The sequence below is a fragment of the Strongylocentrotus purpuratus genome, unplaced genomic scaffold (assembly GCF_000002235.5).
Source record: "Strongylocentrotus purpuratus isolate Spur 01 unplaced genomic scaffold, Spur_5.0 spur5_scaffold_4, whole genome shotgun sequence".
Classification (NCBI taxonomy): Eukaryota; Metazoa; Echinodermata; class Echinoidea; order Camarodonta; family Strongylocentrotidae; genus Strongylocentrotus; species Strongylocentrotus purpuratus.
This window is the reverse complement of record NW_022145610.1, coordinates 32308189-32335101: the sequence shown is the minus strand read 5'-3', so window position 1 is coordinate 32335101 and position 26913 is coordinate 32308189. Positions and strand designations below refer to the sequence as shown.

Here is a 26913-nt window from a genome sequence, read left to right as displayed (position 1 = left end):
CTCTTAAATAAAGTTTTATTTTATAACTATCAAATAAGCCTGTTTACTTGTTTAATTATTTTATACATAGTATTTCGCAACCGCTAAAAAGCTTTCCAGATACTTAGGCGACATAGTAATAGCTAGAAGGAGACGCGATGGCTCAGTGGTAGAGCAGTGGTCTCGTAACAGGGAGGTCCCGGGTTCAAAACCAAGTCGATGCGCCAGTGCCCGTTGGTAAGGCATTTATCCTCATTACCAATTCCCTCGGAGAGGACGTAAAGCCGTCCGTCCCCTGGTTGCTTACTAACAAGCGTACACATGAAAAGCCAAATGGGATGCACAATAATTTTTTGCTGCATCAACTAAAGTTGAACTGTGCAGATGTAGATTAACATTCTTATGAAAACAAAAAAATTTAATGCAAAGTATATTTTTTGCCATAATTTAATTGACGTTATTGGAAATATAATCATACTTTCTTAAAACATCAAGAAAAAATGTGGGCATCCTATCTGGCACTTCATATTCAAGTCGTTCGTAAAGTCATGCGTAACTTTACGAACAGCTTTATGAACCTCCCCCCCCCCCCCCCAGGTAAAGCAAACCATAAAATCAATGTATGAAGAGTATACTTCATCCATATAGATGTCATTATTTACAGCAGGTGAATGAAATGGCCGGTAATCAGGGATAAGGGAGAGAAAACTGAATATTTGGACAATATATTTGACAAAAATAAGGAAGTATGACTGTTTCGACCTTTTATTTAACTTTCCAGACATCATTTTTTCATTTCTTGAGCCGTTGTGGTCGAATTTTACATTTAGACAGCGCACGCAAGGGCTCGGCATCACGTTTGTTGAAAGCGCCATCTGCGACAACATGGTTAAAAATGTTACCCTCGATCTGACGAGAACGATAGCAGAATTTCCATGACTTTTGTTTGTATCAAAATAATGGGGAACGAATGAAATGTACGGCTGTGAATTTTTTTTGCGCATTTCCATACTTAAAAAATTACAGAAAAAAAAATCAATGAATAATGTTGTATATGTGTCACAGTTTTACACTGAACCATTTCATTGGGCCTATTTTGCAGGCGGATGCAACCGCTCAGCCCACAATGACAAATAAAATGCACAATTATTCAAAGAATCGACGGTTCTATAGGGGTTTGTGGGCTCAAAAGAAATAAATGAAATTTTTAAAAAGTCACGACTTACATGTAGAAAATCAATACAAGAACCCAAAGCCGCTTCTTACACCCTTAAAGGGGGGGGGGGGTGAGCACTATTCTTTCCCCTTAAGTTGCCCCCGGAAAATTGAAAATCGCGCCGGCCGATATTTCGCTCCACACCCAACCGCAAGGCCCGCTCGCCCCGTCCCCCCCCCCCATCCCCCCCCCCCAACAAAGCCCTTTCCGAAATTATTATTCCAGAACAACTTCTGAGCTTATGTCAAAAAAGCTAGTTCTGGAGGGTGTTTCACAAAGATCCTAAGTTGAACTTATCTCTAAGTTGGACTTAACGATTATGGAATGCTGCTAGCATCTTTGAAAATATTTTGTAAAAGTTTTTTTTAAGGCATAAGATGTTAATTCAGACCATTCACATTTCGTAATATCAAGGAGATTTCATTTTCTAGATATGGAATTGATGAAAAGTCTAAAATACTTGAATTTCTGCTTTTGAATATATTTCCTTTTAAAGCTACAAATGGCTCTCCATAAATTTTAAGTCCAATTTAGAGTTAAGTTCTACTTAGGATCTTTGTGAAACACCCCCCTGGTGCCATAGTCTGATCGTCCTCTTAGTTCAAAAGCTATCCAACTTTCCAGCTTTGCCCGAAGTTCCGCCCCCAGCATGGAGATATCTCCATGCCCCCAGCGTACACAGTACGTGCGAAAAGTGCGTCGAGCTCCAATCACGATAGCCGTCATAAATATCGAGGGGTAAATGCGAAATTGATAATTGGTCGTCTGCTCTCCGTCGAAAGTAGAGGCTACTTTACCGTTTGTTCAATTTCCACGAGAAAAATAAAATCTGTTGAAACCGCATTGGCTATTGAAAGCCAGCCATGGGGAAGTCTACCGAAGAGAAACTTTTAGAGTACATCAGAGAAGGGGAAGTTTTAAAAGTGAAATCTTATCTGAAGAAACATGCCCTTCTTGATCTGAATCTAATTCGGCACCGGGATCAGCTGCTTCGTACACCGCTGCACATCGCCTGCGCTGCCGGCCATGAGAAGATTGTCCGGCTGCTGATGCGCCTTGGGGCGAGCTCTGAAATCCAGGATTCAAAGGGGGATACACCCCTTCATCTAGCTCTCAGGCGTGTCCTACATGGAGATGAATATGGTGAGTTAGTTTTAAAAATTGACGCAAAATGGTATAATATTATTATTGTGGACTATACTAGTGGTAAATATAACAATAAGACCCCACTAAAATATCCATACGGCTTCGTACTCATACTGTCATAGAATTGTGTTCGAATATGAATTTTGTTTTGATTTATTTTTTCAACCATAACAACGTCTCTAAAAACGAGTAAAAATTTGTTGTAGCCTAGATGTTTATATCATACACATTCAAGTCGTGTAATCATGAAAGAACATAATACATTATAAAATGGCTCTAGTATTTTAAGCATCGTGATTGGTCAATACGCGTCACATGGCATTGAAAAAAATTTGATGCAAGCACGATTTTGCAGAAATGAGTGCAGAAAAAGCGCAGTAAAAAGTTATATTGCACGGTGCGTACGCGTGACCATGGAGATCCAGTGCGCGCGCGTACGTGTAGTACGCGCTCCCTCGAGTTGCATTGCAATTATTGTAGGCTACGCGTAGCTAATATTGTACGCTCCACCATGATCCCCAGCGCAACGTACGCGTAGCTAGCTCTAGCTAGCTAGCTAGAGCGGCCAGCGGGGTATTATTAAAAAGCAAATTTTTATTTTACTTTTGCCTTGGATTTAGGCCTGTTTTGACTTTTGGATTTTATAATGAAGCCAGGAATTTCAGCTGTCTGATGTAGACTCGTCTCTAGACCCACTGTATGGATTTTATTTTTAATCAAGGCAATGAATCCCATTGACTTTTTGGTAAGCCTGCAAGGTCTTAGTCTAGGCCTAATTAGAAGTAGAACCAACATAACTCTAGATCTAGATCTAGATCGAACTCTCGTAGACTAGACTCTAACTTATTAGATCTAAAGTTTCGTTTTTGCTATTTGTGTCGCTATTTTATAAAACAAATAACGCACTTGACCCTGTTGTGCAAAACGTAAATGCAGTAAACGCTCGGTTTCTTCAGATGGTTCGCACTGTCAACTCGCCGCAAGCGGCTCGTTGCACAGAGCGGCACCAATCTAAAGAAACCTCGCGCGTACTGCATTCACCGCTATTGCACTCTGGGACGTGCGTTATTTGTATACTAAGCGTACATCAATACTTCGTTACGAATGGAAAAATTGATTAAGTAGATTGAAAGTTGCTATTAAATAACGTTTAGTACTTCGGTATAATTGTTAAATTCATCTTTCATCTTCGTTTCATTTGTTCATTTATTTCCATTTTCATATAAAAACAATAGATCATTACAATATTATGCATTTTAAAAAATATATGCAATCAACAGTATCAAAGAGACCAAATTAACCAGCCGAACATGAGAAAAGGGGAAACTAAAATAAGGCCAAAAAGGCCTTGTAAAATAAGTTCCCTAAAAATACATTATAGATGATCTAATTGTTGCTTAGAAGCTACATATTATACATCTAGATGTCAAACGTTTAGAAAATAATATTCTCGTATTGGACTTGGACTCAATGTAGGATGTACCACATTTATGAAAATAAACATATCCAGTTGTTTGGGCTGAAGAAAATTGGCGTATCAAGAAATTAAACAAAAATAAAAGAGTTAGATCAAATAGGCTAAACACGATCGCAAAAACTTTAACAAAAATTATCTCGAGGGTAGTTTAATTATCCTGTGTAAATCCAATTCAAATTATGTTCGGAATACCAATACATCGCACATTTCAAATGAGGAAGAACAAAGCTGTTGAAATTTATAAGCGAGTTCGTAATTAGGATTTGCGCATGTGCAGATAAAGGTCATTCGTTCCCAAGTTGTAAAACTATTGAGACGAATACTCGTATCGTGCTCATGAAAGTTATGTAATTAGTATTCATTTATGTTCCGACAGTACATTTATCTGATACACAGGTGGAATTATTCTTCTCAAGAGAGCAAACAAAAGGTATTCCAGAAGCACCTCCATCACTTCGACAGTGATCATTCTAAAATGCACAAGTGGGACGCATCCATAGTGTAAAAGATCTTTGGATATTTGGGGGTCATGCGTTCCGAAGCTATTTACGAACTGGCTTATTGCCTCGGAATGACTTTGTGCGATTGTTTAATATCGAGCAGTTCAAATTCATGATGAAAATGTGTTAGTCCAGAAGATGATCTAATAAGAAAAACACTTTTAAAATGAAATTGTATGTGATATTTCTCATGTTGATAATGAAATGTATTTCGTTTTAATGTATAGAACGTGGCACCTTCCCCGACTTTAGCAAGAATTAAAAGAAGTACATGTTTTCAAAATGCATGTAGCAGCTTTATTCTTTTCAAAATACTAAGGAATACATTTGGAAACATAACATCATAGTAAAGTCTAGTGCGACATTGACGATGAACTATGGATTTTGCAGTATATAAAATCGAAGAAGATATTAGTCGATGTTATGAATCGACGAATCACCTATAAACCGTAGAAAACAAGGAGATTTGAAGAAAAAAACAAATCAGTTTATTAAAAACTAAGGGTTTTTCTCCAGTATTTCCTTCTTTAATGAATATTGTTGTATGGGCTTGCATTTCAGAAACATAAATTTCCAAAACAAGTAGGGTGGATGAAACGTGAATTAACGAGGCCAACGATTGGGGGTATATTTGGAAAGAGGGGGTTCAGTTGTATTTTTTAAGTCCCTTCCGATTCAACTCCCACCCGGGCCACCCCCCCCCCCCCCCTACTCCATTGATTCTTTGTTTCAACAGCATAATAGAAAAGAAGCAGTCACGGGTTGCTCTGTATCCCCTCTCAATCTCCCCACACCGAAAATTTTGCCGGATAACTCGCCTTCATGTTGTGCCACAAAGCACATCGGGCTGCTTACAGACATCAAAAGCCATCATGTGGGACTAGGAGAGGGAAATTCCTAATATCCTTTACCCAACCAGACGGTTATGGGATTGGGAGGGGGTAAAGGATGCATCTGATCTACGTCTACGTCTATGCTGGTACTCGTCAAAAGCCTTTTCAGCAACTAAACGAGGATATTGTGGTGTGGTGTCTCTCATAGTGGTCATGATTGATTGATTAGTGCATAGTGCGTATATACAAGTTGTGCGAGTAAAAACAGATCCTCCTATGATTTAGGCGCTGATGGCTCCCTTGAACTTCTCCACAGAGGGCAGTTCAATGAAGTTGGTAGGGAGCTCATCCCAGTCCCGGAGTGTTCTTGGGAAGAAACTTTGCCTGTAGCTGTCAGAGTTGGAGCTGGGTCTCATGAATCTGTGTCGGTGTTGCTGACGTGTTGAACGGAGTCTTGGTTGGATGTAGTCTGGAATTGGTACTGCGACTAGGTGGTTGATGGCTTTGTAAAGCATGGTTAATCGGGCTTGCCTGCGTCTCTCCTCTAAGGGTTGGAGTGCTAGATCTTCTCTCATTTTGGTGACGCTGGCATCTCGTTGGTAGTTTCCGCATATGAAGCGTACTGCCCTTCTTTGGATTTTCTCAAGCTGGTCAATCTGATTTTGTCTGTATGGATCCCAGACGACGGAGGCATATTCTAGCTGGGAGCGTACCAAGGAGATGTAGGCCTGTTGTTTAATATGCGATGAGCATTTGCTGATGTTTCTTCTTAGGAATCCCAAGGTTCTTCCTGCTTTTGCTGCAACGGCATTGATATGAGGCTTCCAGCTGAGATGCATCGATGCATCCGGCGCGATGAAAATAACCCAACATTTCCTAGAAAAATCAGGGCAACGATATATTAAAATAAAGTTTCATTCCAAATGTTGAAGAATAATTATCGGACAGAGAATTTCATGCATGTTATAAATTGGTGAAATGTTAGATAAATTGTACTCCAATTTTGCGAGAGATGACAAATTCTTTATTATGTTGCCGTTTTTGTTTTCGTATAGTTCATTTGTGACAGCATGAGAGCATTATTATTCTCATCATCGTCTTTATTATTAACATAAGTAGTAGTAGAAGTAGTAGTAGTAGTAGTAGTAGTGTAGTGGCTTATTATTTTCATCATCATCATTAAAACTATTATCATTAGTACTGCTATGGTTATCATCGTTACTTTTATTACATAGCCTTATTGTTATATTTATTGGTATAATCGATAGTCAAGTATGTTGATATCACAATTGTAGTTGATATCAGGCCCATATTACGTCATCAGTTCCTTACTTGTTCTATTTCTAATATTCCTCTCTTTAGCATTTTCTGAACTGGTCATCCCCATTCTGGAGAAGAGCAACCGTAACGTGATAGATGTGAGTAATGATGTCGGATTCACGCCACGTCAGATGATGAATGAAACAAACAACAAATGGCAGTTCGTTACCATGACGGTGAGAATATTATTCATTCAGTGAAATATAAAAGTGGGAATTCTTTTTTTTATATATATCCAACCAGGAGTAGATGGGTACCTGGCAATCGCTTGGATAATAATAGTTGCAGGGTCATCAGGAAGAGAATTGAAGCCGATGAGGCTTCCCTGGTCAACATTATTATTATTATTATTATCATTGTTAGTATTAGTAGTAGTAGTAGTAGTAGTAGTAGTAGTAGTAGTAGTAGTAGTAATAGTAGTAGTAGTAGTAGTAATAGTAGTAGTAGTAGTAGTAGTAGTAGTAGTATATAGTAGTAGTAGTATTGTTATCATTATTATTGTTATTATTAGTAGTACTGTAGTAGTATTTGTATCACTGTTATTAGGACTATTATTATCGCTATTAGTAGTAGTGGTATTATCATTACTATTATTGATGTTGCTGATGTTGTTGGTGGTGTTAATCATCATTGTTCCTGTTGGAAAGGATGACGTATTCACTTAGAACGATTCGTTCAATTTTTGTCAGTGACTCATTCTTTATAAAAGATTATCAGTGAAGCTTTTCATGTATGGTCTTACTATCACAATGTATGATTACTAGCTTAATATACAAATTAAAATACGTGTTAAGTGACAGTGTATTATTTTGATGGATTCCCCCGATGGCTGTTTTTGACCATGGAGGCTAATTATCAACAGAAATCCTAGGCCCCAGGGACGAATAATATTGTAACAATTAGTATATGAGGCTTCTGCAGTATGTATCCTCGCTCTGATATACTAGCTTATACTGACACAAGATTACATGATTTTTGTCGTACTTATTTCTTATACTTTGTTGTACGTACTTCATGCAAATAGCTATTAAATGCACGACATTACGTTGACATCTTCTTAATGCCATCTTTTTATAAAGCCACTTAGGAAAAAACGCCACTTTGATACAAAAGTAGTAAAAGATCATGTTCCTTTCTTTTGTTGCTCATCCAACGTTATACCGTTTTCAGTTTCCATAATAAATTCAGCATGGTTTCTTGTAAAAAATGAACCCTTTAATTTTTTTCCAAGAAAGATTGAACGGTAGTCGGTCAAACCTTGAGCCATTTAAAAGTTGAGATATAAATATTTCCTAAGCGAGTTATAGATACTTTTGTATCACATTACACTCATATTTTCCTCCGTATTCCCTGTCTTCCTCTTAAAAATCTCATAATAATTTCCATGTGCTGGACCACGTGTTTTAAAATTCCATGACGACATAAAACATTACAAAAAGAGCACCTGTGTCACGGGTTGTATGGTATCTTCAAAATCTAAATAGTCAACAGAAAAAATCCTTCAGGCATGAGGAAATCACGCTTTGTTGTTTCACATGATCAAATTCCCCCGATACATAGCAGCCCAATATGCACAAACCCAAATCATTGAAAAGAAAAGAGAGCTTTCATGCAATGTTTCTTTGTTAAAACGAGATGGGCTCGAGTGAATAAATACCATTTCAAATCAAAATGAATAAATACCATTTAAAACCAATATGAATAAATACCATTTAAAATCAATATGAATAAATATCGATAGATTATACTGCATGACAATCATAGTTAGAACTATTGTTCTACGTTGACTCCTACATGATGATAGTTATATGGGTCCGTATACTAGTAAGATTTTAACCCGCCAGATGCTAGTAGGTTAAAGCTCGGTTTGACGTCGAATTTAATCAGGGTAGTAAGTCCCAGGGGTGAGTTTTCCCCTTTGTTCAACATGACTTTAATCCACGTGTCGAGTTGAATCAAGGAGTTATACATCTTGGTTAAACTGAGTTACTATAATAAGTCCGCTGAGTACATAATGAGTGCAATATAATATTACAACGATTCCTTTTCTAATCTCGTTTGATGATATTAAGGCAATAAGGATCAAAATAATGCAAACGAGAAGATAAGATGCAAACCATCAGATAAAAAACTAAAAATTAAAAGGAAAGCTGTCTTTGTTCTCATTGAGCCATTTGTTCCTAAACATACTTAAGCCTTGAAGTCGTCTAACTAAGAGCAAGAAAAGCCTTCACTCACATACTGCAACTCGAAGTTAACGTCCTCCTGACACACACAAAAAAGACAAAATACATTTTCTATTTAAAAGTACGCGTCTTGTGAATAGGGAGTGGTTAAGGATTTGCAAGGTTTCAGGATCATGATTAATAATCCAGGGTTATTACGGGGTCCATATTTGTACGAGATTAAATCTGAGATAATCGCTTACAGCATGGACGGGGGTGTCGTTGAGCGGTTGACGTGGGTATTCAAGGCTTGTAGGAGGTAAAGAAATCACTTAAAATGCCTGCCTCTCTCCACAACGTACATGGACATGGTGAAGCAAATCTAATAAATTGATTTTTTTTTTTTTTTTTTTTTATTTTATTGATAAATATTTGATTTTGAACAAATCAAACAATCATTATACAATCAATTGAAATAACATCGTACTATCCTTACTTAATCAAATAAAACATGTTTCATTTTCTTGAATAACAGTTTTTTCCAAAATGCATAGTTTTTTTAGTTTTACGATATTATCGATTATCGATAAACGCTTATGGGATAATCTTTTGGAAATTCAAAGAATAGAGACTTCATGAAACATAATTTTGCGATTTTCGGCTAGCATAAATATTAGATAATCTGACAATGGATGAATCAAATGAAATGTAAATTTTCAAAGTAAGCTATGATTATAATGATGACAATAAAACACTCCGCTACATTACCATGATATTACGGTTACGGGGGCCCGAAAATGTGCAGTTTTCATATTCCAGGGGGGGGGGGTGAAGTCTTAGCTCTGCCCGGTATCTCTATGTTTTTTAATGTTTGTGTCTCCAATAAAAAAAAAACACAGATAGTAATCTTACGATAATCGTAATATTTATGTTCCATTGAAATTGAATCTCCCTTTTTGACCCCCTGTACTAAGGCTGGCTAGCATCCCGTTTCCACCCATTATCCCTCCAGCCCTCCCCATCGCTCAGCAAAGATTTATTCCAACAAGACTTTATACATGATGTATGGCGGGCAGTCAAGATATAAATCCGGGCATTAAAGGCCCCTTCCCATGTTTAATTCAATTAATCACCAGTCCATTGTTTCAGGACAAGACGTCTGTCGAAAGATAACAAGTTGGCAAGCTGCTAACTACAATTGTATCCGTGTTATGAAATGTTTGTCTTTCATACAGACAAACAACATGTTTGGTCAATCCATTCCTCTGCAGTATGCTGTACATATAAAGGTTTCCAGACGTGTAAAGATTGTTCGTACGTTTATGCCGATTGTTAAAAGATTGATATAAATGATCTTGAAACATGAATATGTATGCTTGAAATGAAATGCATTTTGTTGATCGAATTTGTTCTATTAACAAAACTATCATAACATAATGCTATTCATCACATAAACACATCTAAAATATAAACTTGTAGAGTTATTGAATAAACCTTTGATATTGAAATGTTTTATATTATTAATTCATAGAATATACTCTTGTATTTTCTTTTAGAGTCCCCCATCGCGCCACTAGTATTCCTTTTTTTTAATAATGTAAAAGGTCTATTTTTAGATATCTTAAATTCGGATTATCTCATAACATAATAACATTAACATAATCGTGATGAAAACTAAAAGCTTTAATGTACTGCATCTTGATGAATTATTTTAGGATAAATTGCAAACTTTCTAGGGGTAGGGGACTAAAGAAAATCGGCCAGGTGGAATGGGCTTCACGGGGAGAGGAGGGGGAGGAGGAGGGGGAGGGGTTAAGCTTTTCTTAGAACGTATATTATATATGGCAGAGTAAACACCAATCTGGGAAAGTAGGGCGTTTAGTCCTCTTAACCCCCCCCCCCCTCCCCCTTCTCCTAGAATCTACCAACAAAAACGAAAAACAATGAAAATGTATCATTGGGTTGGCTGATCCTCGAATTGCTTCAGTCTGTAATCGTCGATAATACCATGATAATACCATGATAATACCCTGGCGTATGGAAAAGTCTTGACCGGATATCGGTTTGACGTCACAAAATTGTAATCCTATACAGAACTGTTAATTGTCTCTTTGATTTTATCACTTAAGTTGTAATGAGAGGGCACGTGATGAATCGTTTTAATTTATTGGCACTAGATAACAGGGTTACTAAACCAAGTGCCATGGTTTTATACAGTCCAGGCTAACATCTGTCAAAATGAGCAAAAAATGATACGAATTTAATTATAGCATTGGCACAAAAAATCTCTGTAAGAAATAAAAAAGTCAACTGAGAGGAGGAGGGAGGGAGGGGGTGAACCTCTGCTCAACCCATTTTCGTTGTACCTTAATGCATATAATTTGACTGTTTGCTTGATTATGAGTGGTTTCTATTACCCCTCTCTCTCTCTCTCTCTTCATGTCTTTTATCTTTTCTATGCATTGTTCATATTTCCCCGTTTCTATGAGTTGTACCAGTGGCGTACCGTGGGGGGGGGGGGGGGGGGGGGACACCGGTCTTGCTCGGTAGATGAAGTTTTATTCAACAAGGCCATTGGTTAGGGGGAGATGTCGGAGGGGATTGTTAAATGATATTACGGGACTGTGGATTTTATATCTATAAATTTGATTAGCTTGTTTTGAATTGAATTTGTATTCATTTTATATTTGTTGTACTTTAGGATTTGGAGGGCCGTCTAAACCGAAGACATGACGAGAGTAAACACGAAAAAGAACCACAATGGAAGACAGTCGATGAACATCTCGATGAAAAGGTCATGTGGGAACATGATTGCTGGGAAGGTAAGGATTATTTCTCTAAATATGATAGCATTTTCAAAAGAGAGGAAAAGAAAGTTAGAGATTTATTTCATTTTTGTTTAATGGCCTCATATAAGCCTTCATCCTGGAAAAAACTTCCATTTGGTCTTTCTTGTCTGGACTTTACTGGAGGTCATTGAACATTTGATTGCACAAAGAATAACACAGTTTGAACAAGATATTATACTGCTGCGGAAATATGAGGTGATCAAATTGTACGAATAATGGTATGAGGGAGGGGGCTGAACACCCCCCCCCCCCTCTCATTCACATTGTACGAATATGGTAATGCTGGTGCTGCTAATGATGATGAACTCCTGTCTTTGACTCTGTTTTTCACAATTATTTGGCAAGTTTAAAAGCCAGGAGTTGGCTCATGATCTTCCCAGCCATTTAGCTATCTCGAGATCGTCAGTCATTCAACATCTTAGCACTTGTCGTACCATTCCTGGATTATAAAACAACTTGTCAATATTCCAATAAGATAGAATCCCCTTCTCACCTTCTATCATAATTCTTTTCATAATGGGCCTAGAATCTTGGACACGTCTTTTTTAAACTATATCTCTTAAGCGGGTTTCACACCGAGCCATACATTCCGTAGTGTTGCATACTGACTACGCCAAGCGTACGCAGAGAGTACGCATTTTACGCAAGTCTACGCAACACTACGCTTCCTTACGCAATTCCGCCGTAGCAGTAAAATCGTATAAATGCGTCCTAGATCCTACCTGCACACAGTAAGCAACCATACTCAAACGTAATCAAACATACGTCCATTTACGCCAGGCCTACGTAAACGTACGCAACCCTACGCCTATTATATGCAATCATACGTGTAGGTACGCCAATTGTGTACGCCGTAGGTACGCGGTATCTATACACAGGGTACGTAACCATACACCATCGTACGCAAGCCTACGCATAACCTACGCAGGGACTACGCCGAAGCAATTTTTTCATGAATACGCAGCCTAATATTGGCGTTCTCGGTATGCCACACTAGGCCACTCTACGCAGATCCGGTGTGAAAGGGGCTTTACGAATTATCACAGCGTTGGCTAAAGACCTAGCGTAGCTACAAAGCCAATTTCACACCGGATCTGCGTAGAGTTGGTCGCTGACGTATATCAGCAACTGAGGGTTTATATGCCATGGGCATAATGTTCGTTGTACATGAAGCGTCATTACTGACTTCAAACTGCGTCAGCGATTGGTGCGGTTTTTGACGCGCATTATAATAATAATAATAATAATAATCCGGTTTTTTATATAGCGCTCAATACACCGATCCAACGATGTACCTAAGCGCTTTACAGATATATTATTACCCCGGTTATGGGATTCAGGCTTACCCGCACACAATGTGTGCACATTTTCCACTCCCTGGGGAGCATTCCAGCCAGTCGCCATTTTACAGGCGCACACTTGCTCGTTCAACCACATGAACGTTCGCATCCTATTATAAGCATAGCATGTAAGTTTAAAGCGTGTACAATGCGTTAACTAGGGATGATGTTACCCTTAATGCGCATATTATGCGCATGGGAAGATAAAGGTCATTTGTACAAAACTGTAAAACCCAGGCATCGAGACGACTGCTCGATACGTGTACATGAAATTGTTGTAATTAAAAGGCCTATCCGCCAGCGGCACATCCATTACTTCGGCAATTATAATTCTACTATGCGCAAAGTGGGATGTCTCCATGTGTAAAAGATCTGTGGATATTTGGGGGTCATTTGCACAAGTGCTATATGACACCTCGTGTGCTACATGTAGCTCTAATGCAGTATCGTCGTATGTCAATAGACCGGTTTACTAACATATTCAAATTCTATGCATACTTGTTAAAAAAAAAGGGTATTCTCAAAAACATGAAAACTTTACCGAGGCTTGACCGACGTAGTAAACAAATATTTGTATCCAGACTGGATTCCAAGTATTGTAGGTTATTTATTAATATCAGGTTGATGGAATACCTCTTCACTAGGTCCCCAGGAAAGAAACATCCATAAATTTGAATATGTTACTAAACTGGTCTAATGGAGGCGTTATTTTATTGCGTTATTATACGTACCGTCTAATAAGCCCTTGAAGGCAACGGGTGCATGAGCTCGTACTTTTGTTCGCGATGCCCATTTTGCATTCACTTTGTGTACCATGTCTCTCTCACATGGCGCAAATTAAGATGCAGACATTCGTCAGCAGATGATCTCATAATTATGAAATAGGCATTAGAATCACATTTCTCAATCGTTTAGACAGATAATTGTAACATGCAAAGGGTTTGCTTGTACCTAAGGAAACACTATTTTGGACCGACATAAGATAACGTACATCTTGGATCTAAGAAGGGTCCTGTCAGGAACTTTCTGAAGATAATGAACACCTTCCGACTGTATTTCCGTTGCAAGCACTCGCTGCCCTGGCAACCCCAGCCACAGACTGCTCTGTAATGAAGTGTCACTCGTGGTGCTAAATGATCACGGCAATATATATGCTACAGCTACAGGCACATATTACATTGGTGCATATAGAGATCATAGAGTAAATTAAGCCGGCATTCACCCATAGCTCATCCTCTGATTGCATAGTTTACATTCTACAAGGAAATCAATGAAACATTTCTAACTTATAGTCTTAGATGTCGTTTTAAATGTTCCAAAATATTATAGGAGGCAACCTTGCGCTAGCTAACCAGTGTTACGTAGGACTCAAGTTCAAGTTCATTTTATTCAAGACCACACAAAACGTGATATAATTGTTAACATAAAAAAGAGACTGATAATAGTACATTAATCAACATAAATTAACTTGATTACATAATACAATGAACGGTCTCCTCATAGGAAGCCCAGATATATTTACTGGATACACTATTAAATGCGTCACTGACTACTGAATATCAATAAAGACTTCTATCACTGGAAAATCAGATTATAAAATTCATGAAATTCTAGAAAATATTGAAGTGGGCACGGTATTTCAGTTATTGACTGAATGTCTGAAAGATATAAGTGACCTGGGGGTGTTTCACAAAGACTAAGATCGACTTTAAGTTGGACTTAACTATGGTACGCCGTTCATGCCAATAGTTCCTCTAACCATTCCTGGCATTGGTTTCTCAAGGGACGTATAAATCGTGGTCACAAATCTAAAGGATTGTTTTATTTGTTGATAGTTCTTTATTTGAGGGAAAATATCTAAAGATCATAATCGAGAGACCAATAGTGAGAGCAACCAGTGGCATGAAGAGCCTGCCATAGTTAAGTCCAACTTAAAGTCGATCTTAGTCTTTGTAAACACCCTCCAGATCCTCAAATGATTAACAGTCTCAAACTGGCTCTTATTTATCATATATTATCTTTATTTCACATTATTGCATCACCTAACCTAGTCATCTTGATCAAAGTAGGTTCTGAAGCCGCTCCTTGCACATCCCAATGTCGTGTGATGATAACTAAACTTTGATATCTTTGTTGGATTCAATCAAGATTTATTACCTCGGTTGATGATTCAGTTTGCCCTACCTCAACCTTCATTAAACAAATATTTCAAAAAGTCATTGAAAATCCCCCTTTTGGAGCATCTAATGCGGTTCATTAAGTTACTCCGGTGCATCCTAACTCGACGATTGCTGGAAACCTATATTAATCATGTTAATTCATGTACGTACCATAATGTGAAATGTAAAGATCGTGGTATTTGCAAATGTCAAGTCGTATGCAGGATACAGTTTAAAGGTCTTAATAAAAACAACAATAATCTCCAAAAAATAATATTTAACGAGAGAGAGAGAGAAAGAAAAAAAGAGAGAAAGAGTGAGATTGTTGATTAGAATAATAGAAGGGAAAGAGCAGGATTAGGCAACTATTTCAAAAAGTCATTGGAAATCCCTTTGTGGAACAGCTAATACGGTTCAATAGATTACCTTGGATTTTATACTAACTCGAAGCAAAATGTAGGTTTTGGCAAGGTCTTCGACCAAGTACAAGAAGACGACGACAGGGTATGAGTTATGTGACATTTATGAGTCATGTGACATTCATGAGTCATGTGACATGAACTGATCGTTTGATAAGATTGGGGTGCCCTTGTTTTCATTTATCTAAAGGGCAAAGACTCAGTTCTAGTGCCTTCTCAGAAAACACATTGCCGTATAACTGCAGCATATACTATAGGGTAACGTTGATTTTCTTTTAGCGTATTGATGTCTTGTGTTTATCAATAATGGTTTTATTTCATGCCCAAAACAGCAAGAAAATTAAACGAAATAAATAAAAATATATAATGATACCTAGATTGCAAAAAAAGTGAACGTATAATATTACTCCTGAGGCATCTATTGCTCTTACTCCATTTAACCTCATTTGTCTTCCTCACTCCGCTTGCAATCATTGGTTCATCTTCGTAATTGCCTCCATGGCCCTTTGAAGGTTACTGTAGAAGAAGAAGGCAATTTCAATAGCTTTGTTCATCACCTTCATTATGAAGCTATTTTCAGATATATCACGAATTTGAAAAGAAATGGTACGGCATATGGTTTTGGCTTTGAAAACGGTGTATGTTTGAGGGGTTTTAATTGCAAGAAATTTGTTCACGATGCTCGCAGACTTCTACGTGCGTATAATTATGTACAGGGTTTTCCAATTTTGTGTGTGAATTTGTACTCGATAAGCAAAAGAGACTCGGGTTATTGTTTTTGTTGTTGTTGTTTAATTTAGGTAAGTCAGTCAGTCGGGGTTATAATTTAGAGCCTAATTTGCCCCTGTTATCACTAAAAAAAGAGGTCATATTGAGGTAAATATTGATAAAAGTAAGCAAAACGGGGGGTTATTTTCAACTTCGCTAATGGTCATGTGCTACACCTTCGAATTATAGAAGTGAAACCAGTGAGCATGTTGCTGGTGACACCGGTGGGACGAGACCGTATATGAAAGTACAATGTGAAACCGTGTTCATATAATAATGATAAACGAAACCGTTAATTCGATTTTTTGTTCACGTAATAGATTTTAAAGGGTGAGAACGTATCAACATGGTAGTTCCATGGTATATCGAAGTATGTGAACTCTAATTGATGCTCTATTTCAATTCAGCCAGAGCAGGTGGAGTAATTGCTGATTTCCGCATTTTGTATAGCAGCTGGCCTGGACATTTCGCCGAAGTTTATACAAGAAACGTTGTCATGATTGTGTTGATGATACAATCTTTGCGATGTAATTCTATACTTCGGGTCTTTTATCAGGGCATATTGATGATCATTGGCATTGTATCCTAAAATGATATCTTCGAGATTACCGGAAGTAGACAAGAAATCAGGCTATTGTTAATTTCCTTTAATTGGATCGAGTTTCCATGTACTTTGGGGCTTATGGCTATCCTGGTGCATGGATCTGACAAAGAACTCATTTATGTCCATGGATCGTGTTGAGTAAGCCTACTGAAAGTGGGAAGGACAAAAGGGAGTCTTTTTTTTTTTTTTAATTCCACTTGAAAAATATGGCAGTGAGATTAAAACAGTGTTCATTTAAAAGGGATTACATAAGCCCTTGACTTGAAGGAGATGGTGTCATTGATCTGCACCCATAACGAAATCTTAAAGGGAAAGGTCATTTGTATATGCAGCCACTGATTTATCGAATAACTTGCCGGAATACCTAGGAAATTTAGAAACATATGAAAGGTTCAGAAGTAATTTGAAAACATATCTATTCAGCACGTCCAAAAATCTATGAACCCAGTGCCCAATATCCACTCATTCTACATTCTGTTCTGTAAAGTTTGACCCTGGTCGCGCCCATACTTTTGTACAGGTGGTTGAAATTCTTATGTTCTGTTAGAAGTGGCCATTGTCTTTGAGGAAATGGGATGTACTATTTAATTACTTGTGAAAGAAGTGGGAAAACATTTTCGCAATCGAGGGGTAAACCCCTATTTAATTTCTAATTATCTATTTACCTGTTTGCCTCTATTCTATGTCGTCCTTCCGTCCACGTCCTAAGGTACATAGCATGAAGTTATTGGACATTCAAAGTGTTAATAGTGGGTGCAAAGTAGATATGAATATTGCTTGTAAATACTCGTGCAAGGGGGCAACTAATCAGTACTGATTGCACACAGCTTGAAGTGATTACAGATGGGAGTAGGGGCGTGGGCCCTGAAACATGAATAGACTTAAGATATCCCCAATCAGTACATCTTCTTTAACGATTTAGATGTAACAACCAATATCCTGCCTGAATAAGAAGGTTCTTCTCCTTAATTAGCGGCCATCGTCGTTATTAAACGCGGATGTTTACATCACGAGTGATTTTTTCGGGACTTCCCCCTTAAAATACATGACGTCATTGGCATGGTAACTGATCACCGTCCTTACGCAAATGGTCTCCATCTGTTCCCTGTTTTAAAAAACATGATTAAGGTCATGATTAGATTATTATATTGGTGTTCATAATCTCCACCAGCCGTCTGACCCATTTTTGTGATGGTATTTTGGTAATGCGAGTAATCCTCGCCGGTGATCAAATAACGTACCTCAATCTGGTGGTCATTTTTGTTTATTATTTGGTAACTATTATATTGTAAGAAATGCTCGAAAGAGCCATCATTGAAAAAAATAATAAAACAATAACAAAAAACTCACGAATTTCATCAAAGATGGATCATTATAGAGATGTAAAGCAATTATCGTAGGTGTCGATATCTTCTATAGGATCCACATTGTAAACAATGCCTACATTCAACGTCACTTAAACAGATGTATTATTACTCTTTTAAAATTATGTGCAATTTGAGGTTTGAAATTGAACAGTCCCGACAGTTAAGCCCTATATTGTTTAAATCTCATTCGTAACTTACTATTCCTTAGAATATTTTCGAAGTATCATAAAATATTTGTGTTCGTGTTGTTTTTACGTGATTATCCCATGATTTGCGCAAATGGAGGTGTCCTTTGAACCGTACAGTAATAGCTTCATGAGGGCGCTGCATCTTAGCGACCAACAGAGCCATCTATACACAGAGTTTGGCCAACCCGGCTCGAGTTGAACACAATATGGCGACCACTGCTTTGTTGAGCAAGCACAAAACAAAAGAATATACGCCATGTTGTGACCCAGTGAAACCAAGTTGGCCAAGCTCTGGCGACCACCAATGGTACTTGGTTTTATCTTTTATTGAGAGGCCAACGTCAATATATTAAAATATGATTCAATTAATGTGTTATATTTTGTTATCGTCGATGGATAATTCATTGCTTTGGACAACTGCTAAAACTGATATAAAATATATGGGGGAGAATCCAACAGTGCATGAACATGTGGCAAATTGATTCGGCCACAATATATCTAGAGATCTTCTAAATCCAATCTAATTCAATCTAATCTCCCTCTTTGCATGTTGTCCCCTGCAGATTACGCTGGCCACGACTGTGATTCTTTCGACGCCTGGGCGAGTCGGATAGCGCAAGAGTTCCGTCGCAAGCACCAGGAGGAGGAGAAGAAGTACCAACCCCAGGCACCCAAGGTCCAACACAACATCCGGCTCCAGCGGGAGTACGTTCCCACCCCCGAGGCAAAGCAGGAGACACAATGGAGGAAACAGGAGATCCAGATGCAACGTCAGAAGGTAGGGCCATTTTAAGTTTTGACAAAATAGGTCAAGTTCAAGTTCCATTTATTCTTTTTTTCCCCATTAAATCATAAAAAGGGAGCAAATAATGGCAATGATTTATACATGTATAGTATGAAATGAACAAATGTAAACATATTTGATTGAGGGGAAAGGAAACGTATAGAACAGTTTGGTAAACTGCCGATTCATCTATCCCTTGGGTAATGTGTGGCATAAAGGGAATCGTAAGAAAATAATTCATTTGGTGTCATTTTCAACTTCTAATCTTTGATCAGTTTGAGCAAAGTGAGATAGATTAGGATATTTTGAACAGGGTTAGGTTTCTTTTTGGATTCAGGTTTGAAGGTAAGAATTGCAAAAAGGGAAATGTGTTGTACAACCAACGCATTAGGATGCGAAAACTAATGTACAGATTAGCAAGTGTGCGCTTGTAAAAATAACGCCTGGCTGGAATGCTCCCCAGGGAGTGGAGAATGTGCATACATTGTGTACGGGTAAGCCTGAATCCTATGACTGTGGTAATAATATATATGTCTGTGAAGCGCTTTGAGAGGGCCTTCGGTCCTCTCAAAAAGCGCTTTATAAGAACTAGCTATTATTATTATTATTAGATTTAGAATGACGTTTATTTCTCTACAGGTCCGTCGCGTCGAGCGTGAACGCCAGAAGACTCTGAAGCAGAAGCACTCCTACATGAAACTCTGCGACAAGGTCTTCCATGAGATGGCCAACGATCTTCTACGGTTCCGCGACATTCCCTGGCCCTGCTCCACTGGCAAGGTAGAGAACATGATCAAGGTGCTTCTCTGCGACGTGGACGTGACCAACAAACAGGAGCTTCGGCGGTTCATCAAGGCACAACAGCTCATATGGCACCCGGACAAGTTCCTGCAGCGGTGTGGACAGCGACTGGTACAGAGGGACAGGCAGCAGATTATCGGAAAGGTCACCGAGTTGGCGCAAACACTGAACCAGCTGTACGACATTGGAACGCTACCCAAGGGTCTACTATAGTCGCAAGAGATGTTCATAAAGAGGTGGGTAGTTATATCAAGACTCATCGGATTAACTGCAGTATACCCCCACCATGTATACTATGGTTAGGATTAACGGTCTTCAAGTTTCAAGTTTTGTTTCATTTTCCTATCTGCATTTTTAAAGTTATCCATGAACAATTATACTTTTGATAACATCTGAACCCGTGAAAGTTCCGATTAATGAATCTTAGAGGTGCAGTATTGACCTGAAAATGATGTATATTTATTCCCGTCTTCCCTTGGCTTTGAGATTTCAGTATTGAACCCTCTCGCCATTATCTTACAGATTTGAAAGGATGAAGTTTAACAACGCGTTTAAAGCACCATACAACATTATATAAATAATTGCCTGAGGTGTTGTTAAAGGTTAAGGGTTGAAAATTGAACCTCATTTTCTTGTGTGGTAATGGCTCAAAACCATTGTCTATCGCTGTTTATGTCTTTTATCCCATTGACTACTGGAACTGAGAAGTCTCTATATTAAGCCTACAAAAACGAGCAATTCAGTAGTCAACGGGTTAATTTACCCATGTTATTGAACATAAAGGACAGATGTGTTAATTAAGGTCTTGGTTTGACTGGATAATGATTGTAAAAAAAAAATATAATAACTCCAGTTTGAAATTTAATTTGAAGATCATATACGACAGTTTGAAAGGTTTTTTAAAAAACAAAACAGCCACACCCCCTCATATCTTACCACTCTGTGACATGTTTATGCCATATGATTGTACACGTCCAAACTTCCCTGGCAAATGAAGAGAAACTTTAACCTATCTAGTAACTCAGCCAACATGTTGATATGTTATCATTCTATGCATCGACATCGCTCAACAGGTGGCGAGCAGATATTGTCAGTGCCTCAAAGCTAAATATTATATCTTTGTTGACAGAGTGTATTATATTTGATGTCAATGTGAGTGTATGATGACAGAAAATGATCAGATAATGATGCTCATTTTGCATGGAGGTTACATTGAATGGAGAGGAGAGGAAAAATAGGAATAGAGAGCTAAAATTGGTTATTATGTGTTGCTCAAAAGACAAAATCTCATCTTTTGTGTACGAACGCAAAACAAAAGAACAAAAAGTTGAGTCTCCATCCTGAGTGAGTTTGACTGAATATTCTCAAATCGTATTTGGCAAATTTCCCAAAGTGGCAAAGTACACATTGGCATAAGCCAAGCATACTTATATCAAAAGTGCAATGTAAACAGGTTAAACATTTGTAGTACTCTAAAAGTTAATATCAGTTAAAATCAAAAACAAGCAACCCCCAAACAAATCTATATTTATCTATATAGAAAGATAGATATGTGCACAGTTAAAATTTTAGTGAACATGTTGTTTAAAAGTTTAAACAACTTTGGATTAACGGGTGACCTGATCTAAGAGTTGTTTAAAATGTTAAGCAACTCGAGTTGTTTAAAGTTTAAACACTTAGTTGATCAACATTTTGAACAACTTGTTTAAAATCACAATTTAAACAACCGGTGTTGTTTAAAGACGGTTGTTTAAAACGGAGCTGGTGTTCAGTGGGGGTTGTTTGCACCAACTGGGTTGTTGAAAGAAAGTTGTTTAAAACGGAGATGTTGTTCAGTGGGGCTTGTTTACACCAACTGGGTTGTTTAAAGAGTTTAAAAAGGAGCTGTTGTTCAGTGGGGGTTGTTTACACCAACTGGGTTGTTTAAAGAAAGTTGTTTAAAAAGGAGCTGTTGTTAAATAATAATAATACTATTGGATTCTTATATAGCGCACGTACCGACCTTGCAAGGTCCTCAAGGCGCTCCAACATTACCCGGCTATGCTAGGCTGCCAAATGACATTAGTGCCGCGGCGGGACTCGAACCGTGGACCTTGTGATCGACAGTCCGGCGACGTTTCCACTCATCCACGACACCTCTACAGCTTGGTGGGCCATGATGTGAAACAAAGCTTTTAGCCAACGCGCACTTTACTGGCACGTGACACATGACGTCATATGTAAACAACGCTGTCTAAAAGCTCTCGTGTAGTAAATATAGCAGTCATTAAATTTTAAACAGCGAATGTTTAACAAAATTACTTTCGTTTCGAGCAACAATGTTTACAATTTGTTCAACTGTTGTTTAAGATAGTGTACAACTGTAAGTGAACATCACTTTTTTAAGCAGCGTTTTTACTGTGTGCGAACCATGATCTGAGCACACGATTTAGTATTTTAAAAGTCTTCAAGAAAATCTCGGATCCACACCTATTCCGATTTATGAACATGCTTTATCTATCAAGCCATCACTTGTCCATAATTGGGCAACCTATTAACACATTCCCACAAGTTCCTGTATTTCCATAATTGTTTCTAATTCCAAGACAATTGTCACAATCAACAGCTTTTTCCCGAGACACCTAAATTTGTCCTTTCCTTTCCTTCCCAACGAACGCGCGTGTTAATTGATGCGTCAAGCGTGTTCCGAAAGGAGCGGTATATCGCCTGCCCTGAATCAATTATTTTCTTAGAAATTATAGATGTCGGTCGCACCACGGGTGATAATATGGCATCACCGTTTTACCTGTTGCGATAATAGTTTCTCAACCATTCTATTTGATGGACAGTAATGTGTTAAGAGTGAGGACGTGGTCTATTCTTCAAGAATCTTGTATTTTGTCAGAGGATAATTGGTCATTTTTAAACGATTTCGAGGAATCAACTGCCCTCAGTTTCTCTGTTATGGATTCGCTCACAATTACTTCGAAAAAATTCTTCGATTTTAACACTTCCTATTTTCTATCATCCTATTACTGTCCTCCTCTTAAATAATTAATCAGTTCAGCCTACCTCCTATCCTATCTTCCTTCCCCTCTCCCCACACCCAGTACACCCCCTCTCTCTCTTTCTCTCTCTTTCCATCTCTCTCTCTCTCTCTCTCTCTCTCTATATATATATATATATATATATATATATATATATATATATCTCCCTCCCCCATCTTTCTTTCCCTTACTCTCTTTCCTGATGGAACTCTCATTATTATAAGTTTCCACTCTATATATTTCAACACGATTCGACTGGAGTCCCTCTTATTGTCCCTTCTTTTAAATTGCAACTTCATGACTCAAAAAAGCTAACCCACTTTCCCCCATTCTCTTAATATCCTACAGGTTCTCCCCTGCTGCTTCAGCGGTGCTCATCGACTTCAAGCAAACAATATTGGCCCCTCGTAAGCGAACGTCATCATATATCAAAGACTTTGCTCAGCAAAGGGATCGACATCGGTAAACTCGAATTGAAATCTAGCAGAATGACTCTTGTACGATTTTTTTTTTTCGTTCAATTATAATGAGTTTGAAATGAAGGAATCAGCATTGAGACATTACATACATTTTGAGATCTACTGTATATAGTAGGCATATTGTTGTTTTCTGCTGATTATCAGGAATACTACATTCGTAATGTTTTTCAAAACACTTTTTTTGTATTAGTTTTTTTCTATTGGTCTGTATATTTTATCTCTCTCAACGACGTACTGATGATGTATAATTTAGGTGAATTGTGTTATCCAAGTAGGCGAATTAAGAGCAATTTTAAGTGTATGTGTTGAGGTGATTGAAATTAAATGTTTAATGGGAGATTATACAACATTACAACAAGGCAGCCTGGTGTATATGTTGCATTAGTGAAGGAAATTTAGGCATATGAGTCTCATAATGAATTATTGTTGCATTGCTTAGATTAATATCATTAGACATACATGTGTTTCAATTTACTTCACAAAGACTGAGATAGTTTAATAGTTAAATAATTTGGACAACATTGAGGTATTGTATATTCTGTTCCATTATAAACTAATTCAGTTTCCATGGTTACAGAATGATCGATATGATATTCCAGATTTTAAAGCCAAATGCAAAGAAACCGGTAATTCTGACAAGAGTTGTGGACTAATTATTACAATCGACTCCAAGAGCTGACGTCAAAACTGATAAAGGGTTGTTTTTGCTTCATACAGAAACAAAAACATAATTGGTTCCTTCGCGAAACAAACAAAACAAATCTAACATCTGAATGTTTTGGTAACGTGCTAGCCTCCTGACATGTATTCATATCCTCTACTTAGTGTTTAAAGGCTGTATACCACTTTGTACGCTTGAAATATTTAACTTCTTAAACACAGCGATAGAATAAACTCTCGTTTACGAATTCACCGTAGACTGTAGAATTTGGAAACTGCTTTAAAACTCTAAATAAACCTCAAGATCCTGTAATTATCATAAACCTGACTGACTTGTTTTCCTTCTGATGACATTTTATTTAGACATCAAATATCTGATTGATTACGTCCCATAAATCAATCGATAAATTCGATTCCGTCATAGAATCTTATCCCAGTTGTATAAATACACAAAAAGATTACGCATTCAATTTAAAGTTGGTCTTTCTATACATGTGATCGCAGTATGGTATAATGATTGCACGTGATGAATGTCATGTTTGCAATATTTGTATAAGTGACATGCCTACCTAATACCTTTAAGTGTATTAATTTCTTGATCGTCTGTAGAGATGACCTTAAGGAGTTGCACGTTATCTTGTCATACATCTTACACGTGAGTCTGAGCGGAAAGGTGCTGAACTTAGTCCAACTTCTCGAGTGGGTTTTTCCTTCCTTCATGAACCATAATTTGTCTCCTCTAAGTGCATGCGAATGGGTGCGGATATTTACTGTTGCTTTCTCAGTAGTCGCCTTGTTTTGATATTACATAAAAAATTACGTATCCAATTAATTGTTTAGATAATTCGACACTTACTTATTTGTAAACAATGTGATATATTTCTCCTTATTTCTAGCATTATTTGAGACAGCGTTGTATTCATATAACAACAAGATTGTATGGTAATTCAGTCATTAATGAACTCAACGCTTAGCCTATTTTTCAATATTTTAATTGGTGTTTATCTTGCTTTATTAATATTACTATTAGACTCTTTTGTTTCATGTTATGGTTGTTTAATGGAATCACCTTAATCATATAAACAGAAATCATTTTTGAATAGCGAGGCTTTACAGGCATTTCAGTATCCAAATCATACATAAAACATATTAATTTGCTCGTATTTAATGTCCTTAGGTTAACTATTCATTTATCTATCCCCTCATGTGCCCCTTCTCTGTACCCCTCCCCTTTACCCCCTCCCTCTCTTTACCCCTCCTCTGTACCCCCTCTTTCCCTTTTCAGACTTACCTTTCCTGAAGAGGAGGTAAATAATAGCTGGAACACCCTCCGGAAGTATACTTATAGGCGAAACCAGGCGGCTACACCTATCACATTATTAAACTAAGCTTCACATTCTATTTCGAGGAGGTCTTCAGACGTCATATTTCGGTGAATTAAAAGTATTTATTATTATAGTGCTCTCCAAGGTAACGGTTGTGGTGATCAATTTAGTTCAGTTTCTGACGTCACATATTCTTAAATAAAGAAAATGCTATCTCAATTCAAATCTTCACTTCTGTTATGATTTCAAAAGAAGAAAAAGGACAGCATTTTTGTAATATAACTAATGACACAATTATTTTCAGATGAAGATAACAACAATATTAGATATTCTGAATCTTAATCATGAAAATAAAATTGTGGATCAGGTCGTCTGTACATTGTACTTGCAAACATCATCATATTTCTCAATGACTATTAATGGCTAAATGAATTCTTAAAAGATGAAGATATATTAACTTTGCTTTGCAGCAACATCTTGTTTATTTACTCAAAATTCTAAACAGGAAAAGGAAACAACTGGCTAGTGATCAAGTATGACAAAAATTGTTATGTAGTCACCAATCTAGAATGAACTTTTTCCAGTTATAAGAGAAACGCCTTACAAAGGTGCTTAAATCCATATACTTTATTAGTTTTATTAGTATTATTCTTGTTATTATTAAATTATCATTAGTATTTTCATTATTATTATTATCATTATTTTTATTATCATTATCATTATTTATTTGCTTTATTATAATTATCACTAATATTATCATTATCATTATTATTTTTAGTATTGTTATTATTATTATCATTATTACTCTCCTGATCAACGTCATCATTATTGTCAATAATGGTGACAGGAACACTTGCCTATACAATTTCCAACCATTCTAGATCGTAGACTGAAAGCAATACACAACTGCGCAAAAAATCGGGACTATATTCCTGTTAACGGAAACACGCCATTTTACGCTCATGGGGCTACGCCTTCGGCTTCTTTAAGGGTTCGGGGGCTTACTATTTTTGGTATGATCTGATGAGCTATCCTTACATAGTTCTGCCAACTCAAACAACAGCAATCAAACGTTTTGGGGTGATATTTAAGTACGAGTGTTAACTGCTGATGTGCCAGATAAGGAGGTCGATAACCTGTTTATCCCCCGGTTTGTGTCTTTTGAAAGAACTTTAGGAAAGGGTTTAGTGTCGGTACACGGATTTAAACACACTAATCGCATATTGTTTATGAGAGGGGAGGACTTATGATATTCAAACTAAAATCAGAAAGATTATCAGAGAGAAACGTACCCTGAAAATGAGACTAACTTTTGCTGTCAGTAATTCTTGACCGCTTCCGTGCATCAATAGTTAAACCAGGTTGAGAATTGCCAAATACAATTCAAGATAACTTTTCTTATTTCAGAGTTCTTTCCAAAGCCTCCGGAAGCACACTGTAAAATTAACATCTTTTTTGTATCCAAATCAAAAATTAAAATAGACCAAAACATGAAAATATATTGGACA

General features: G+C 37.4%; 1 protein-coding gene across 1 annotated transcript; it reads left to right on the top strand.

Moving 5' to 3' along the window:
• Window positions 1-1866: 1866 nt before the first annotated feature.
• LOC586926 (NF-kappa-B inhibitor-like protein 1) lies at window positions 1867-24889 on the top strand. Its single transcript, XM_030997633.1, has 6 exons — window positions 1867-2338; window positions 6514-6647; window positions 11338-11458; window positions 18894-19108; window positions 19754-20151; window positions 23290-24889. Exons 1-5 carry the CDS (start codon window positions 2059-2061, stop codon window positions 20126-20128), a joined length of 1125 nt encoding a protein of 374 aa, XP_030853493.1. The 5' UTR covers window positions 1867-2058; the 3' UTR covers window positions 20129-20151; window positions 23290-24889.
• The last annotated feature ends 2024 nt before the right edge of the window (window positions 24890-26913 follow it).

Coding starts and splice junctions, on each gene's coding strand:
- LOC586926 (XM_030997633.1), top strand. CDS start 2,059: ATGGGGAAGTCTACCGAAGAGAAACTTTTAGAGTACATCAGAGAAGGG. Junction 2,339..6,513: donor CCTACATGGAGATGAATATG/GTGAGTTAGTTT, acceptor TCCTCTCTTTAG/CATTTTCTGAACTGGTCATC. Junction 11,459..18,893: donor GGAACATGATTGCTGGGAAG/GTAAGGATTATT, acceptor TGTCCCCTGCAG/ATTACGCTGGCCACGACTGT.